At 37.8% G+C, this 14,686-nt stretch overlaps 1 protein-coding gene across 1 annotated transcript in view; it reads right to left on the bottom strand.

Moving 5' to 3' along the window:
- Positions 1–3,382: 3,382 nt before the first annotated feature.
- Positions 3,383–14,686, bottom strand: part of MED14 (mediator complex subunit 14) — a 78,999-nt gene continuing 67,695 nt past the window's right edge. Inside the window, exons 25-31 of the mRNA XM_069464511.1 lie at positions 14,240–14,422; positions 12,304–12,539; positions 10,043–10,222; positions 9,840–9,947; positions 6,829–6,954; positions 6,242–6,434; positions 3,383–3,531 (exon numbers count right to left, since the gene is read on the bottom strand). Coding sequence (XP_069320612.1) covers positions 3,458–3,531; positions 6,242–6,434; positions 6,829–6,954; positions 9,840–9,947; positions 10,043–10,222; positions 12,304–12,539; positions 14,240–14,422 — 1,100 coding nt within the window. The 3' untranslated portion in view covers positions 3,383–3,457. The remainder of the gene's footprint in view (positions 3,532–6,241; positions 6,435–6,828; positions 6,955–9,839; positions 9,948–10,042; positions 10,223–12,303; positions 12,540–14,239; positions 14,423–14,686) is intronic.

Genomic DNA, 14,686 nt, shown 5'->3' with positions numbered 1-14,686 from the left:
AGACTAACTAGCTATAGCTATGGGTATTTCGCTATAGGTATTAGCGAAACGTGACTGCTAGCTGCCTGTGTACTGCCCACTTGTGATGCGCCTGCAGTGTGCCAAGCTGACATAAAGCTCAAAAACCTCAGCCACTGGGCCACCTAGCAAAGGCAAACAGGGAAACGCATCACTTGGATTCTGGAGGGCTGCACAGCTCCAAGCCAGGTAAGAGTGTCCTGAAGTGTGGAGTAAAGGTTAGATGATGATTATCGAGTATTCTTGGTTATGTGATAATTAGTGTTCCTTGAACAGGGCAGTCTCATTTAAGTTCCAAGTAAGTGCCACAGAGTTCAGAAGGCAGTGGATTGTCAACTCCAAGTGACAAGAGATCAGATCAGTTTTAGTTTTTAGTGAACTTTTTGTTCACTAAAACTTGCTTTTAGTGAACTTTTTGAGCTTGGAAAACAAGTCAAAATTGTGTCAAGTCAAAAGGCTCGGAGGGAAGAGTCTATAAACATTGAAGCCTTCCCCTGATTGTATGGTTTACAGCAGAAAGGCAGTGTTTAGGGAGCACTGGCTCTGAACTCAAACTGCTCCTTCTTAGCAGTTTGATCTTAAGCAATCAATTTGACTTCAAGAAAATCACTTCATTTCTCTGGGCCTTCATTTTATCATTTGTAAAAGGAGGATATTAATATTTACTTGATAGGATTGTTAGGATTAAACACACATTGAAATAATTAGAACAGTGCCTGGCACATAGTAAGCTTTTAGTTATTAGCTGTTATTTTATATTGACCTAAATATGCCCTTTCATCAATCATATTTCTTGTGCAATGTATTTTAACAAATCGCTGGCCACTTGGAAGTGGAGGCAATTTATAGAAAATTGTGAGCAGATCATGGTGTTCCTGAAGTTGTGCAGCACAGTGCTGGCTGGCCTTTGCTAACTTTGTCTTAATAACCTCAATACTAAATTTATCCTAAGTAGATTCAAACCATACTCCCTAGACACACTGTCCATTCCCATCAAACCAAATGAAAAAAAATTCCACAAAAAACAATGAAATATACATTAACATTTCTCCTTTCTTTCCTCTTAAAATTTTCTGTATATTGATTTTATATCAAGAACATTTGGATGATAAACCAGAGTATTATCCAAAATATCCTCACCAAAATTGACTAGAGAGAGTTGGTAGTTCTCTGAAACTTGTATAGATTTTATTTATTACTGTAAATACTAAAATCACATTGAAAACACCTTAAAGTCCCAAATCATCTATTAGGGAAAATCACTATGGGCATCCAGTTCCTTGACTGAACCTGGGTAACAAAAGAGGCAAAAGACATGGTTTGTGATGAAACTCACGGTTCAAATGCTAAATGTTTTCAAGCTTTAATAAGGTATATACCAATTCCAAGTACCAAGCATAATATCAAAGTTCAAATTCATGGGTTTACTCTTAATAAGCATCAAAAGCAAATTCTGTTAGCTGAATCCTATATTTGATTCGTACAATAAATTCAGAGATGAGTCATGATTAGGAAAAAAGAGTGTCCATTGAATGCACTATGTGTAAAAGTGCAATTAACATTTCAAAATCACACATAAAAGAGAAAATACCCGAAAAGTTAACTCTATTAATAAATTTGAAACATTATTCTGCAGATAAAAATACATTTCTTATATATACATGTAGATTACTACATGAAAGAAAAGGATTCAGCTCCAAATAGAAAAGGGCTGACACTTGATAAAGACATTTTTAGATTGCCAAAATGACATGATTACTGTTGTAAGGAGAACTGAAAACAGAAGAATAAAAAAGTAAGTTAAAGAAAGGATAAAAGTTTAGTTACCTGCTTCTGAATATTGGCAGAGTTGGGTGAGAAGCAGGAGATGAAGGCAGAAATAAGACAAAGAAGAAAGGCAAAGAAGGCCTTAACTCTGATTGGAAATGGAATCAAGCAAAGTTGATATGATACAGTTGCACTGAGATGCTTGAAACTAGAATTTGGTAGTTGACAGTTATAGAAGCTCAATTAAATCATCTTAAAGTGGATTTAGATAAAGCATCTACAATTTAATGGAGAACCAGTAAGCATTACAGTGACCACGTAACTCAGCACGGTATTATAATTTTAAAAATGTTTCCAAATAACATCAAGTTACTAGAAGACCTTTGCATCAGATCATGTTCTTTGAAGCTTAAAAAGTCCCTAACTGGGAGAGACAGCATGGTGCTCCAAAAAGAAACCCTGCTGAGATGTGTCAGTACCCAAAACTCCATTTGACCCTGGACAGGCCCTGGATCTTGGATTCTTCAAAATGAGGGGATTGGGCCAGGTTTCTTCCAAGCAAAATATTCTATGATTTTGTTGACAATGAATTAAATTGAGATTGTTTAGAACAACCCCAATTTTGGTGGGGAAGGCAAGGAGGAGAAGTTAAGCAAGATAAAGAAACATCACAGAAACTTCATACAAGGGTAGAACATTAAAGTTCTTTGTTTCCTAATTAACGTTGTATGCAGAAGTATCCTGTAAACTAAATTTGCCTAAGAGAAAAGTTCCCACATCCCCAATGGATGAGAACAATTGCATTATTTGGGGTCCTTGATCAACATGAACCACTTACTGTCTCTTCTCAAAAGACTAGGTTCTTTCTTTTTTACCCAAATCCTACACTGAAAGACAACTGAAGTGCTAAGTGTTAAACACTAGCCAAGTTAGGAATGTTCGAAGAAATTAAATTAATCTTAAAGAAGCAGATGTTTTTGGTCAAATTTCAGACATTATTAGAAATTAATTACTGGCCCCAACAGGTTAAAGATGAAGGGAGGCCCTAAGAAGTCTATAGAGCTTGTACATACACAAGTGAGTGTCACTGTTTTTTTTTTTTATTTTTAACCTAATTTCGTTAAATATCGCTCCTTTGGGATGTGTTTATAACAACTCCCAGAACATTTTCATGTAAGATTCAAAGTGGTCATATTAAAATACAGCTTCAATATAAAGTTTATCACAGTTTTACAGTATTCAAAAATGATAGACCTGCCTTAAAAAACAAAATAAAAACCAAAAAAGGATCCTATTACACCCAAAACATAAGAAAACAATTAAATAAACAAGATTGGCATTTTCATAATTTTATAGTATAAAACAGAATATTAAATCTGTTACTGGCAAGCAGACAGTGATGTATTTCCTAGCTTAAAATGTGTCCCATTTAAACACACTATACAAGTTCACTATACAAAAGATTGATGCTCTTTTTGATAAAAGAAGTGCACCCTGAAAATTTCTGCCAGTTTAGAATATTTAGCTCTTAAAGTAAAAAAAAAAAAAAAAAAGAAGGAGAAGAAGAAAAAAAAAAAAGTCCTTTTTCTTTTTTAAACTGAAGGCTGAATTCAGATTTTTTTTTGTTGTTTTGTCTCATTTGTCAGCCTTCCTGGTTTAAAAACAATAGTGTCTATGGCCGCCCACCAGGGGGCAGTGTAAGATTAGCCATTAAATCACGAACAGCTGCAAATATTGTGCATTCACCTGCAACAGAGAAAAATGGTCATTAGCTATTCGCAATACAGGAAAGATGATGTTAACACACCGGTGGGGGAAGGGATAATTAAATCTAAAATTAGTAAGAACTTTAAGGATCAAAATAAAACAATTTTTAGCTGCCCAGATTATAGGGAATTAAGCTGTGGTGTTAAATATCAGATTATATTTGGTTTGGGTTTTGTTTTTCTCTCAGGGGTAAATTTTGGGCAAGTCCCAGTTAGGTTTGAATTTAAGAAGATATGCCTAGAGTTTCTGTCCAGAAACACTGCAGCATCGTATATGCCTTTGAGGTTGGGCTTTATGGCTTCTGACTCCTTATGCATTTTGGATCTAATGAAGAGATCTAGTTTATATTTATGCATTAGTTACAACTTCAGTGGTGTCCTTCTAATGTTAAGTTAAAGGCTAGATAAAAATGTCTATGACGGCGCTGTCCAATAGAACTTTCCGTGATGATAGAAATGTTGCATATGTGTGCCATGGCTATTGAGTACTTGTAATGCAGCTAGTGTGACTGAGGAACTGAATTTAAAATCTAATTTAAATTTAAATAGCCACATGTGGCTGGTAGCAGTTATATTGGACAGTGCAGGTCTATGACATCTATTGGAATTTTCTCCCAAATTTCAAGGAAATGGTCAATTTCTGGAGTTCAACATTAAAATCAATTAAATATAAAAATAAAGTGATTTTTTTTTTTTTTTTTTTTTTAAAGAGAGAAAGTCTCACTCTGTCACCCAGGCTGAAGTACAGTGGCATGGTCAGAGCTCACTACAGCCTCAAACTCCTGTGGTCAAGCGATCCTCCTGACTCAGCCTCCCAGTAGCTGGTGGGACTACAGGTGCGTGCCACCTCACCCAGGCAAAAATAAAGTAATTTTTCTTAAACGCACTTCACCAGGGGGGAAGTGATGGGTGTGGGAGGAGGGGAGGGAAGCAGAAGTATGGAGGACCAATGATCCCAAACAGGATTTGTTGGTGGGTAGGGTGCTGATGATTCATCCTCTCAATTTCCCCTTTGCTCAGAAACCAAATACTCTTGTCTCTTGCTTCTTGTAAATCTTACAAATATTTAAATATTATAAACCAAAAGCTGGATCCCTTCCATTAGAGCATGGTCTAACACTACAGTGGCTGAAAGTGGGAGAACTGAAGACCTCATGTGAATTGTGGCCTTCCGGCAACGGGCAGGATGTGCAGTGATCCTGTGCAAGTTACTGCCGCCCTTCTCTCCAACTACTGGAAAATTAAGGTGCAGGAAAAAAGGAAATCCAAAGGTTTGCTCAGCCAAGGGGAAGGAAAAAAAAAAAAAAAGGAAAACACTTCCAAAATATCTCAACAATTTCTTAAATAAAAGGAGAAATTATGTTTCTTTTTTAAAAAACACATTTTCATTATTGATAGAAAAACTTGCTTGATCCCAATAGGATCAAAACATTTTCTTTTAAATTTTAAATTCCACAAGACATAATACATAAAAACACATAAGAAGATAATGATAGTCATCTGCTTGTGAAGGAATGTTGTTTATTATCAAAGTTCTACTGGACTGCTACTTTGAGAATTCTGATAGCTTTAAACTTTGTTTCTTGAGTACTAGTTTTAGCTGAAAGAAGAGAGAAGTCAAAGGATGAAAGCAGAAAATTTTAAGTAGAAGAATTTTACAACAAAAGAAGCATACCCTTCTCTACTGCCCAGTGTATTCCTTATAAAGTGAGAACTTGCCTATGTATAGAATATGGGGAAACAAACAGCTAAAAATATCATTTCTCTCATGATTCCTATTTCTAGTAAAATTTTGACGCTGTAGTACCTAAAAATGTTTCAGAGAACAACTTTCCCTCATTTAAAGACATAATTCTGTTATCAAACTATTCTAAACAGAGATAGAGAACTTCCTTAATATTAGAAATAAGAAAAATTTAAATTTAATTTAAATTTCCTTAATATTAGAAATGAGCAAAATGGAAGAAAAGTTCTCTTTGCTGAGCTTTATCTTTTGTAACCCCAAATTTAGCACTGCCAGGAGTTACATGTTAAGCGTAGGCTACTCCAGTATTGAAGGGACTTTGTTTATCTTATTAGAAACATTCTGGTTTCCTCGGAAATGTTCAGTTTGAGAGCTTCATTGTGCACTTGGTGAAAAGGTTCACTTGCACCCACCTGACACTTATATAAGAAGCCCAAAAAAGCAGTGATGCCATTTGTATCAGCGTTTATTCTTCACAAAACATTTAGAAGATACAGAACTTTTAATGGTATTATTCTATTCATGATTGAACCATGAAATATGAGAAACCAACATGCATTTCAACTTTGTGATGTACAGAGTGGCAGGTATTGATGGTAGCGCAGGAATTCACAGCCATGGAAAATTCTATCATCCTAACCTAGGGCTTTGTGGCAATGTGTGCTATAAATACAAGCTTCTGGCATTAGCAACTGGGTCAGTCCCAATAGTAAATCACTAACAAAAATAAAGTCCAGGCAGCAGAGAAATGGACAAAAATGAAGAACCAGTGAGAAAGGAAGAAAGCGACAGGCAGACATTAAGAGGGCCACAGCAACCAGAGCTCTACTACTAGGATTGGCGCATGAAGTGGGTAAGGAGGGAGAAGAGGAGAGGGGAAGAGAGTCTCTCTCAAAAGAACTTTGATAACATATATGCAATAAAATATTATCTACTGGTCATGTACCTTGTCGTGGTGGATTCATCTCTGCAAACCTCTTCAGAATGTTGCTGACCATCATGGGAGCAGCAACAGAAGAGTTCTGCTGTCTGGGAATGTCTGCCTGCTGGGTTGTACCTGAAGCCATGTCATAAATGATTGGAACTATAATACTAACAGGTTCTTGGGGAGGGACCGATGTTTTCTGAGTTAGCTGAAGCTGGAGACACACAACACACACAAAGAGAATAAAAACATAAGAGCATAAGAAAATAAAGCATCTGTCTAAACTTATCAAAGGTATTGTCATTTACTGTACTTTCAGATTAAGATATGGTAAAGCAAAAGAAAATTAAACATGACAAGAAATGTGACAAACAATTGAATATTATGGTTAAGATGCAACTGTGTCACACAATTACCTAGTTCAATAAAGTTCTGTTCTTACTAAAGGAACCAGGATCCCAAGAAGTCTGAACTAACGATTAAGGAATCCTGGCCCGTATTTGGCAGCAATAGATAATTTACACAGTTATTCAAAAGTTGCTCTATTATCCTCACATGACTTTTTCCTCAGAAGCTCTGTACATACACAGATGCCAGGTGGTACTTACAAAAAATAGCATTTTGGATTTCAGCACCACAGCAGGCGTCCCAGGGGGTGCAATCGGTGGTGCGCTGGGCGGGATCGTCAGGCAAAACTGAACGTTCCATTTTAGCTGTGTTGCCTGGTCAGGGAACTGTCAGGGGAAAAAATCATGATAAAGTCATATGAACATTTAAAATCATATTCCAGTAAGGTGAGTCTAAAAGGTTAGAATTTATTTCACAGCCCATTATTAAAAGAACAAAAAGTTGATAACCTATTTTTTCAAAAGAAATATATACATGAAGTTGCTCACTGAAAAGCCAACTCTGGATTTATGGAATATGTTCCCCTTCCTTCCCTCCCACTTCATTAATTCCCAAGGCCTATGGATTCAGCTTCTGCAGTGTCTCTGACATCTATTCCCTCCTCTCTATTTTCACTGAGGCCACCGAGCTCAGGGTTTCATTATTTCTCCTGTGGCCCCCTAATGGTCCCTTCTATCTAGTGGCTGCCTCTCCCAGTTCATCTTTATACCACTGTCAGACACAAGTCCTAGAGCATGGTTCTAACTAAGCTCACAAATGTTCAGTGACACTTAGTGACACATGTTGTCCAACTTCACCCCCCCAACTAAGGACCAACACCTGGCATTCAAGGCCCTTCTTAACTGGTGCCAATCTAGACTTTTCCAGTCCTATTTCCAACTCCTTCCCTAAACAAACTAGTCAAACTGTGTTAATGATTTTAAATTATATCCACTGGTGCTATTTTAGCCACATAAATATTTACTCCTTTAAAAACTCAACTGGATTTCTTTTTGATATAAATAATGTTTCCTACAGCTTATCAGATCTGAAGGCAAATGTTGAGACTATTAGCAAAGAACACTGCTGCCCTGATATGAACAGTAAAACATCAACTTAAAAAAGGAGTGAGGTATTTGAAGTTATTCAAATCAACACTAGAAACATTAAAATGAAAGGACTACTGTAAGACTGAAAAAATCAGCTGCCACCTGGATTCCATCTATATAACTGTATACTTTCAGAAGAAAGAAGAATTCAAAATCTCTCCAAACAGAAAAGACATTTTCCGATAAATGGGCATCTGAAAAAGCTGGATCTATACCTCACATCTGACACCAAGATGAAGTTAATATGGATCAAAAATTTAAATAATTTAAAAAAAAATGAATCCTTAACAGTATTAGAAGCGACTATGGGAGGATTATTTCAAAAATCTGGGAGTGAGAAGAGTCTCTTTAACAATGATACAAAACCAGGAAGGATGGTTACATTGTTACAATGATACAAAATCAGTATTGCTACATTTCACTGTTAAAAAGTGACTATTAACTTCCCTAATACACACAGAGCTCCTATAAATCAGTAAGAGAAAGACCCAAACTCTAAAGATTGAGAAAACTGTTGACAAGGATGTGGGAAAGCAGGAACTCTCATAAATTGCTGGTGGGAACATAAAGTGGCACAACCCCTGTGGAGAACAATTTGGCAATATCTAACAAAATTAAAAGTATCCTTTGGCCCAGCAATTCTACAGATATACTCTGGCACATCCGTAAAAAGGCACTTTATTGTGGCACTGTTTCCCCCATGCAAGTACTAACCAGGCCCGACCCTGCTTAGCTTCCGAGATCAGACGAGATCAGGCGCGTTCAGGGTGGTGTGGCCATAGACTTTGTGGCACTGTTTCTAACAGCAAAGTATTAGAAACAACCAAAATGACCATCAAGAGGGGGACTACTGAGACATTTTAATACATTCATATAATGAAATACTAAGCTTTGTTAAAAAAAAAGACACCCTTTACCCTATCTATATTGATATGGAGAGATCTCCAAGATTTGTTCAGTGAACAAAGCAAGATGCTCCTCTGTTTCAAGCAATATGTCAAGCTAGATATTCTGGAAATCACTTCTACCACAAACACTAACAAATACTGGGGGTGGGAAGGCATCTTTTCAAATACTATCATGGGTTGAATTGTGTGCCTGAAAAAGATATGAAGTCTTAACGCCCAGTATCTGTGAATACGAACTTATTTGAAAATAGGGTCTTTATAGATGTAATCAAGTTAAAATGAGGTCATTAGGGTGGGCCCTAATCTAATATGGCCTTTGTCCTTTATAAGAGGACAAGAAACACAGGCAGAGACACACATGGGGAGAACACTACATGATGACAGAGGCAGAGATTGTGGTGATGAATCTATAAACCAAGGAACAAGGACTGCTGGCACCACCAGAAGCTAAGAGAAAGGCATGGAATAGATTCTCCCCTATACCCTTCAGAGAAGTCACGGACCCACTTCCATCTTGATTTAGGATTTCTAGCCTCCAGAACTGTGAGAGAATAAATTCCTGTTGTTTTAAGCCACCCACCAGTTTGTGGTAATTTATTATAGCAGCCCTAGAAAACTAATACAAATGTAGACTGAGCTATGCAGAAACTAAGTGAAGTCCCCAAAGGGCCAAAAACAAACCAAAAGCGGATGCCCAGTGCTCCGAAGGCAGCCTCTGCCCATGGAGCATCCTGCTTGACTTAGTACTTCAGTTTTAACAGCTATTCAGAGGGCACAAAGTCTAGAACCAACAAAGGTAGGGAGTCAGATTTTTAAAAATTTATATTGTAAATGTATATATATAAAATATTTCATAATAAAAATAGAAAAAAGTACAAAAGAGGATGTGTAAATGATTTCATTTAAAAGTATTTCGTTTGATGAATGGACCATCCCTGGAAGGAGAAGTAAGCCACTGGTAACTCTGGTTGGACAGAGGATGGCTGGACAGGGACTGATGGGAAATGTCTCACTGTATCATCTTGTTTTAAATTCAAAAGACACACCAGAATTGTGTTACCTATTCAATGACACAGTTTAAGTTAAACATCAAGAATTTAAGAGAAAAATAGAAGTACATAAAAATGAATGAAGACCAATAAACACTGCTCCCGTCAACTCTAACCTCCTCAAACAGATCTTTACTAGAAAAGTATGTGTTTCTCTGTAACTTACCAGCTCCAGCTTCATAATGTGCACACAGTCCCTGAGGATGTGTGTAGGAGCTCCTAACAGCTTGGTGAAGGCTATTAACGTATTAGCTTTAAATGGTGGTCCTGCAACCTACAGGGATAAATAAAAGCAAGTTACTCTTCATTTTGCCTTGACCGTTCTGTTTCATTAACTATATTAAAAATTATGCATTATTAAACACATACTCTTGTTTCAAAGAATTTCTCCAAAACTTGAAGTTCATCAGGTTTCCACTGTCCTGCGTTTTCAGGTGTCACTTTTAGCTGAAGTGTTTGGTTGGTTTTGGGACTCAGGGCTACTCTGCATTTCAGCGCATCAGTTTTAAACATGATCACTCCAGGTTCATTGGAATTTATCAGCTGCAGCTGCAAAACAAGAAGGATGCAACAAATTAACATGTAAGTCAAAGAGAAAATGAAGAGGTTATTGGGAGAATTGTTTCAAAAGGAATATAACTAAGCTGATACCAGTTCCAAAACAAAGGCACCTAGGCATTGAGCATCAGCTGCTAGCAACATCAGGAAAAGAGGCAATGAGACATTATGTACCTCTTGATGGAAAAACATAACACTACCTATGAAGTATTCTTGCAAAACAACAACAAAAAACTTCAGCCTGAATTCATTTAGTAGCTTGATCCAGACCGATGTGACAGAAAACACAAGGGTCCAAAAGAACATTTTAAATGATTCCAAAGGGAACCAACCAGCAAAATCCAGACTAAGAAACTCTATAGGACAAATGACTTGGTTTCTTCAAGAAATAAATTGTGTAAGGAGAAAGGAGGAGAAATTGGGGTGGGGTGGGGCAGGGAACTGACAGTTTAAAAGGGACTTAAAAATAACTCATTTGGGTTCTGATTCAGACTGTAAAAAATGAGATATAACTTGGGAAATCTGGACATTCACTAGATATTTGATGATAAAGAAATTTTTTTTACGTATACGAATGATACACGTTATTTTTTTTTAAGAGCTCATACCTTTTAGAGATACATGCAAAACTTTTATGGATGAAATGACGTCTGGAATTTGCTGTGCAACAATCTAGGGGGAGGAGTTACAGATGAAACAGTATTGGTATGCAGTAATTGTTGGAGGTGGATGATGACAGTATAGAGGTTCATTATACTATTCTCTCTACTTTTACGCTGAACATTTTCCACAATAAGTTCTTTTTTAAAAAAATGGCACATTAGAAAAAAAGAATAAAGAGTAAATTACAAAAGGTTAAATCTGGATTGGGCCCTTATTCTAGCCCAGAGGTTGACAAACTTTTTCTATAAAGCATCAGGCTTTTTCCGGTCTCTGTCACAACTACTCAGTGATGCCATTATAGCGAGAAAGCAACTATAGACAATACATAAATGACTGGGTGTGGCTGCGTTCTGCTAAAACTTTATTTACAAAAAGACGTGGTGGGCAGGATTTTGCCCCAAGGGCCATAGTTTACTGGCCCCTGTTCTAGCCTAGTACATTGATTATGTAGCTGAGCAAAATGACATTCAAAGAGCTGAAAATTTACATGGATTGTAAATGGCAGAGCTGAGGCTAGATCCCAGGTCTGATGATTACCATTTGGAATGGTAATTTATTCAACTTAACTTTTTTTTTTTTTTTTTCCAAATCTGAATATAAAGGTTGCAAAATGCCTTCATGCGAACCCTGGAGTGGATATTTTAAACATTTACCATTTTGACTACCTCATTAATACCTATATACATCAATCAATAATAATAATTATAAATAACTAGTATGTACTGAATGCCAAGACATTATACTAAGAGCTTTAATGAAGTATCTCAAATTTCCACAACTGTTATCGATTAGGCAGATACTATTATCAGAAAGGTGAAGAAATCTGCCCCAGCACATACTAGCAGGTGGTATAGCCCGGCTACAAACCCAGGTAATCTGACCCTAGAACTGGTGTTCTCAACTATGAACTATTTCACATGGGTGTCACCACAGAAGTCTTTTTCTATAAGGGTTTTAAAAATATTCAAGTTCTCGTGCATTTAAAAAGCAGTTTTCATCCTTGTGATCATCAGTAATTTCATTTTAATGGAAACTCAGATTCAAAATCAGCCTGCCTTCAAGAGCAGTCCAGAGGGCAAACAGTTACTCATCTGCTATTCTCTGCAAGGCCCGATCCTGTGTGCACTGGTCCTATGTACTGTAGTGACCTATCTTCAGGTTCATGTTAGCCACATGACATGGCAGCCAGAGCCCAGCAAACTATAAAATGCAAAAATATGTCAATGTAAGAATAAAAATGAAAATAATGGAGTCCATTTTTAATGCTAGGGTAAGGTGAAAATCATAATTCTAACAAGTTGGTTAAAAGAAGTAAGGGAAAGTTACTTTAGTTCAGATCCTATCCTGCAGGACAATTTAGCATCCTGCCTTTGACAATCACCACTTAGAAGGTCATTAGGTACCCATACCGTTTCCTGTTGAATGATTCTTTGAAGGTGTCTTCTCATGATGACTGATCCAAGGAATCTCTCAAGTGGAGAACAAAGGTAACTACCTGCCAGGCCGGGCACAAGGCCTGGCGTTGGAGAGGGCAGCAGTAAAATGTTCAAGGCACTGTGAGTGAGGATGGTAGGAATGGATGCCGCCCAAGAGCGCTGAGGTAGTTTACGAGGTGGAGGCATGTTCGTTGGCATTGTTTGGGAACCTTTTGGGAAGGAAAACATGTCATTTCATTTACGAATACATGCCATCTCACTGTTTCCTGTTTTGCTTTCATTATAAATCTTTGATATTCTAAATCAATCTGTACTGTTTTAGTAACTCCCTGTGGTGTAACAATCATATGTTAACACCCTGTTAGCAGTAACAGGCAAAATTATTCTTCCTATATCCAGGTCCCCTTGCAATATGACTTTGAAGCAACTCCTTCAAAGGGTGGAGTCCATTTCTCCACCTGGAATCTAGCTGGCCTTGCAACTTGCTGCAGTGGAAGTGACTCTGGGCTAGTTGTAAACCTAGGTTTCCAACCCCTCTCTTGGAACCCTGTCTAGCCACCATGTGAACAAGCCCCTGATCAAGTAGGAGACCACACAGAGCACAGAAGCCTTGCCAGCCAAGGCCATCTTAGACCACCCAGCCCTTAGCCAACCCAGTAGCTGACCACAGACACCATGAGTGAGCCCAGCAGAGCCTGGAAGAATCACCCAGTTGTGCTCAGCCCAAGTTGCCAACCTGTAGAATTATGAGCCAATATATGATTGTTTTAAGCCACTAAAAGTTATGCAATAAAAGCTAACCAATATATTTGTACAATTCTCTTCTGTGTTGTGTGATATTGTGAAATATATATTTGGTCTTTGTCCCATCTCCTAGGCAAATAAATCCTAAAATCCTTGTAATCTTCAAAGGGATAAGTGTCTTTTTGTATGCTAACGAGATGACTGGTAGCTGGCAGACCCTAATTAGCTTCAGGACAGGGGCTGATCACAGGAAAGACAAGGCAGGATTAGAGGGTTGGAACTTTCAGCCCCAACCCCCAACCTCAAGGGAGGGGAGAGGGGCTGAAGATTAAGCTGATCACCAACAGTCAAAGATTTAATCAATCATGCCCACGTGATGAGGCCTTATAAAAACCCAAAAGGGTTCAGAGAGCTTCCCAATAGCTAAACATGTGGAGGTTCTTGGAGGGTGGTGCACCGAGAGAGGGCATGGAAGCTATGTGCCCCTTCCCACATGCCTTGCCCTATACATCTCTTTATCTGTATCCTTTGTAATATCCTTTATAATAAACCAGTAAATGTATTTCCCTGAGTTTTGTGAGCTGCTCTAGCAAATTAACTGAACCTGAGGAGGGGGTTGTGGGAACCCCCGTTAGTAGCTATTCTGTCAGAAGCACAGGTAAAACAACCTGGGGCTTGCAATTGGTATCTGAAGCGGGGGATAGTCAACCTGTGGGATATGACACTATCTTCAGGTAGATAGTGTCAGAACTGAATTGAACTGGAGGACACCCAGGTGGTGTCCACTGCAGAATTGATTGGTTGCTGGTAGGGACAAATCCCCACATACTTCTTGGTGATCGGAGGTCAGAGGAAAAACAATTTGGTTTTCCTACAATTTACATAACTTTGTTAACTTAAGGTATTTTTTAAGGTCCCATATGGCAGTTAAAAGTTAGCAGTCATGAGAAGGTATTGGACTTACTTCTTGAGGAGATATCCTCCTTTCTTACATTTTGCCTGACTTTGCAAATTAACTTTGTTAACTGATTTACTAAATGGATAAAAGTTTAAGTTATTAAGTATCCCCACTCAGCAAGTAGGTCATGACTTTCAAATGAGGATGGAATAAATTAGGTCACTTGTTAGTTATACTAAAAAAGAACATAAAAATGTTGATGCTCACTTGTTCCAGCTCGAGGGGAATGAGAAGCATCTGGAACTGGAGAATGTAGCGATGGGTTGGCTGGTGACATTCCAGGCATGCGTGTTGCTGGTGAGGGGCCAGACACTTGAGGTGACCCTGGCCAGTTCCCTGCTCGTCCACTTGGTGACACCATAGTATATGGGGAACTAGGGTCAAGAGTTCCTATAAAAAAGGAAATAAATGATTCTGAAAACCTGTACTTTAATAACTGAAATTATTTTTGTCTGCTTTGTCAAAGATTAGATTACCACATGCAGATGGTTTCATCTCCGGATTCTCAGTCCTGTTCCAAAGGTCTATGTCTCTATTCTTGTGACCACATTCAAACTCTTACAGAGTAATAATATTTTTTTTCAATAAGATGCTTCACTGAAGCTTGATGCTTAACATGTCACACCTGAATCTCTACTTTGTGTAGTTAATGTA

Source organism: Eulemur rufifrons, chromosome 30 (assembly GCF_041146395.1).
Source record: "Eulemur rufifrons isolate Redbay chromosome 30, OSU_ERuf_1, whole genome shotgun sequence".
NCBI lineage: Eukaryota > Metazoa > Chordata > Mammalia > Primates > Lemuridae > Eulemur > Eulemur rufifrons.
Note: the sequence above shows the minus strand (reverse complement) of the source record. Positions and strands in the feature narration are given on the sequence as shown.